Here is a 5,001-nt window from a genome sequence, read left to right on the forward strand (position 1 = left end):
TGATTGATTGATGAATTTGGGTAAAGGGATATTTCAGCACATTCTTCAGCTGCTGCCTGAACTTAGTCTGGGTCACGGCATAAATCGCGGTGTTTGTGCAGCAACTGAGGAGCTGCAGCATGAAGCCCAATTCCTGCACAAACTGATGTAGAAACACGGATTCATATCCAATCAACCACATCCGGTACCATATAGAATACAACATTAATATTGACCATAACAGGATGAAATTGGCCGAGATCACAAATAGTAAAATTATGGATTTTTTTCGATTTTGCATTTCTGTGTCACCCTGGCCGTCCCCATTGGTGTGAGCCTGGAGTCTTCTGCGGGCTCTGCTGGTCACTAAAATGTGTCTGACGGTGAAAACATTGAGCAGCAGAATCAGGAAAAATGGGAGAGCCGGGGTTAGAATGTGATGGAGGAACTCGATTGTGGCCCAGACACGAGAGAACTGAACATCGGCTGTTCCCTCACAAAACCAGGGGGCGTTCACCAGCCAATACCAACCTGTGAACATAAAATACCAGAAAATGTTCTTTAAACAGCTCAGCACAGTCACTGTTCCCAGAACCACAGCCGCCGTTTTCTCACTGCAATATTTAGTTTTCAGCTTCTGGCAACAAATGGCCACAAATCGATCAAAGGTGAAAGTGACGGTGAACCAGACAGAACAATCAGTGGCTGCATAAACCAGGACGGCGTGGATATTACACACGGGGATGGACTCCAGGAAATAAAACTGTTCCCAATAAACAATGGGAATGTGTCTCAATATCAGGTCGAGGATAATGACCAGTAGATCCGCCACGACCATGGCCCCCAGGTAACGTCTGACACATGGAGACAATCCACAATCTTTATAAAGCAGGACGTAGATCGTCACTACGTTAACTGTGAGGAAGGAAAGCAAATAAATTATACATCAACCTGGAGGCAAACTTACCAGTTTGATTGAGGATCCAGTGACATTTTCAGATGTATCACTGATTTATTGTAAAAAAAAATGAAGCTGAAATAACAAATAGTAATGTTTCATTATTTTTTTACAAAAACCGTCACATAAAATACAAGAAACTCTCCCTCCCGAAAGACACAAATGCACATCCATAAGAACAGATGGCTTCTCGAACATTGCCACAGACTCGATCACTCGAGAGCAGGCACACATCACTTCTTTACAGTTCCTGATACGCAGGGTGGAGACATTGCCGTCCTGAAGGATTCTCTCCTAGTTCCCTGAAGACAAACAGAGTTTGGAACTTTCTGTCTTTTCGTCTAAATTGTGGTCAATTTTCAGTTGTGAAGAAACATAAACACAGGGAAAATGTATTCACCCCTTTAAATGCCTGAGGGGATTTTGAAACAGAGTCTCCTTCTCCCTGGAACGGGATCTTTTCCTTCGGGATCTTATCTTTTGTTCAATTAACTGACATCCAGCCGTTCACAAATAATGTCGGTTGCAGAATGTTCCGGAGAATGTCGGTTACAGAATGTGATGGAGTCATAAAGATCCACATCACAAAGGCCCTTCTGTCCATCAATTTTGGTGAGACCCACTCAGCCTCGCGGTGGAAATCTCTCCCCAAACTCAACTCAACTGGCAAACACAAATTAAAGGCATTGCCAGATCAGCTGAAGTGGTCAGTTATGTCACATTCTCAATCCACCTCACAGGACCAGCCCAGACACCACAAACCCAGATGAAATATCTGTTCAACATGGAGCACTGTGCAGACCAGCCTAGTGTCCTGCTCAATACAACCAGGCAATCTGTCCAGAGTAGGACACTGTGCAGGCCTCGCCGGTCAAATAGATATCAGTCCAGCACGGGGAGCTGTGCAGACCACACGAGTGCATTGATCTATAAACCCGGACCAGGTATCTCTCCAGCACTGGAAGCTGTGAAGTGAACACCACTGAACTGATCTGCAAACCCGGAACAGTTACCCTCCCAGCGTGTAGATCTGTACAGACCGCCCCAGTGCAGTGCTCGGTAATGCTGTGTTAAATCGCTGCCCAGCCTGGGGAAACTTGCAGCCCATGCTGGAAGTGACAGGATGTGCGGCTCCCATCCACTTCCAGCTCCATATCTCCAATGTGCCATGACAAGGGGTGTCATGGGTGTCAAAATCACCGCCAGAGAGAGATGGTGGGGAATCATTTTAAATACGAACAAATGGGATGGTTGGATATATTGACAGAGAGGGGGAGATTGAGAGACAGTGTCATGGAAGGATGTGTTCACAAGTTTTAGAATGCTGACATGTACACATTTTGATAGCATCTTGCAATATGCGTCAGTTTTTCAGGAATGATGCGTGAATAGGATATTGCTGTGAGTTCAGATGATGGAGAGTTTGAATGAGCATTTGTTCTGCATTTGTGACTGAGAGTGTGGTGAGCACAGGCTTTGACTCATTGGGCTGAATCTAACAATAATTTGTCTCAGTGACATTTTAATTGAGTGTGACAGAGGGATATTCTGCATGAGGCCGTGCTAGTTTTCTGATGCTATCTTATCAAACTCCCCTCATTATCTACCTACCCCAGCACATGCCATTCCTCTCATTCAATGCCAGCCTGATTCTCCCACCCATCATGGCTGGTAATAGTTCCCACCGCCTGGATGGCCCGGGTAATCCATGATCCCTGGCGCAGGTGCCATCTTTAAAAGGCCAATGGGCACACAGTTGACCTTTCTCAGTTCGGAGCCGGCCTGCACGGTTTACCCCGAGCCTGACAGATACGGGGCAATTGCACCAAGATTTATCGAAAGGGACACAGAGGTTCTGGTGGATGGGCTAGTAGAAAGTTGGACCATTCTTTTCGCAGAGGAAACCACACCACCGACCTACCAGTCTGACCTCACCACCCAGCTCAGTGCAGTATCTGCAGTCTGAAGAAATGTCCAGTAACACAGAACAAGCAACAATAACATTCCGCGCTCTATCAGGTTAAGTATCACCGTATTCTCTCTGCTCCATCACTCTCTCTCTCACACACACACACCTCCGCTACTCCCCTATACTGAAAACACTGCATGGATCCAACACAGTCGACTGATTCATTTCGGATACCTCACCACTTCCCCCTCACCTACACGTATATTCACGTTCATTCCCTCCCTCCTTTCCCTCATTCCAGGAGAAACAGCTTGGAATAGGACAGAAAGGGCCAAGCCGGGCGGTGGGGTTCCCCACATCAGTTCCCTCACCCACCTTCCTCCGCCGCATGGGGAGGACCCTGGACTGAGCCGGAGAGAACCAGGATGACCCGTGTGGAGATTCCAAAATATACACGTCCCACCAACCGAGTAAGGAACAATGTTCAGTGAAGGGTAATTCTCACTTTAAACCCACTGTCATTTCCATTTTTACCTGGCACAGCTTAGAAATCGTGTCCCTGATGCCATTTCCCTTTTATATCGAGACGATACAAATGGAATCCCCACGGTCTCGGTGAGCAGGAGGGTGGGCTCACAACACATCGTCTCCACCAGCTCCCAGGAAGGGAGCACGGAGTCTCCCTCCGACACCTCCTCCTTCAGACAGCTCAGATACTGAAACTAACCTGTAATATTTACTAGTCTCCCAACTTGTCCTTACATCTTCAATAATCAAGCATTGAAAATCTCATAGAGTCACAGTCCCCATGGATAAACTGAAATACTGTCACACTCACTGGAGTGAGCAAATACTGATATACTCTCATGGAGTGACTCAAATAATGAAATGCTGTCCACAGAATAACAGAAATCCTGACACACATCAGATGGAATGAATGAAATATTGACAAACCACAGAGCCAGAGAAATTCTGATAGGCTCCCCTTATTTGCGTAAGTATCGGTGTACTTGTGTGTGTATCTGTGTGTCTCTGTGTGGGGCAGGTCTGACAGTCTCTGTGCTGTTTGATGTGATGCAATGCCACCCTCTGCTGGTCTCCACACGCCACTGCACAGATAGCAGCAGCCGATGAGAACCATCAGGGATTTATTCAGAGAGGGCCTGGGAGGGCAGCAGCTCACAACACCATCCAAACTGATTTCTTCTTCATGTACTTAGCTAAATGTCTTTTAAACGTTGTAACTGTACCCACTTTCACCACTTTGTCTGGCAGTTCATTCCATACACGAACAACTCTCTGTAAAATAATTGCCCCCCATGTCTTTTTTAAAAAAAATGTTGCTCCTCAAAACTTGAAATATCCCCATAGTCTTGAAATCCTCCACCCTCGTAAAAAGGTACCTAACATTCAAGTTATCTGTACCCCTCATGATTTATAAACCTCAATCAAGTCACCCCTCAAACTCCTACGCACAACTGAGAAAAGTCCCAGCCTGCCCAGCCTCTCCTTATATCTCAAACCATCCATTCCCAGTGACATCCTGGTAAATCTCTGCTGATCCCTCTCCAGATTAATAATATCCTTCCTATAACAGTGTAATCAGAACTCGACACAATACTCCAGAAGATGCCTCACCAACGTCCTGTACAATCTGAAAATGACATCCCAACTATGAAACTCAAAGGTCTGAGTGATGAAGGCAGCATACTAAACACCTTCTTAAAAACCCTGTCCATATGTGACACAGACTTCACAGAACTGTACCTGACAGTCTAGTCTCTGTTCTGCAACACTACCAAAGGTCCTAATTTAAATTGTATAAGTCCTGCCTTGTTTGTTTTACCGAAAGTAATGTCTCGCATTTATGCAAATTAAACACAATCTGCCACACCACAGACCAATGAGTGATATTCACACCCCCCACACAACCCTGACATGTTTTGAAAGACCCTCCCATCTCCAGAAGGCCGACAAACTCTGGCCTTTATTTTCCCAAGACCGTGCGCTTGGTTTCCCTCATGCGGGCAGGAGGAGGGGTGGGGGGTAGATTGAAGACTCGCCAGTGGTGAGGAGACACTGGAAGAAAATTTGTTGCTTTGTAACATTTAATGGTTTTAGGAGGAGCGCAGTCACACGTTCGAGGCGGGAAATA

General features: G+C 46.1%; 1 protein-coding gene across 1 annotated transcript; it reads right to left on the bottom strand.

Annotated features, from left to right (window-relative positions):
• Positions 1-25: 25 nt before the first annotated feature.
• Positions 26-817, bottom strand: LOC125482770 (probable G-protein coupled receptor 139; the record flags this gene model as incomplete). The annotated part of the gene is made up of 1 exon (XM_048594906.1): positions 26-817. A coding segment is annotated over exon 1 (792 nt), but the record flags the coding sequence as incomplete, so codon positions are not given.
• Between the last annotated feature and the right edge of the window lie 4,184 nt (positions 818-5,001).

The sequence above is a fragment of the Rhincodon typus genome, unplaced genomic scaffold (assembly GCF_021869965.1).
Source record: "Rhincodon typus isolate 14 unplaced genomic scaffold, sRhiTyp1.1 hic_rhity00016752, whole genome shotgun sequence".
NCBI lineage: Eukaryota > Metazoa > Chordata > Chondrichthyes > Orectolobiformes > Rhincodontidae > Rhincodon > Rhincodon typus.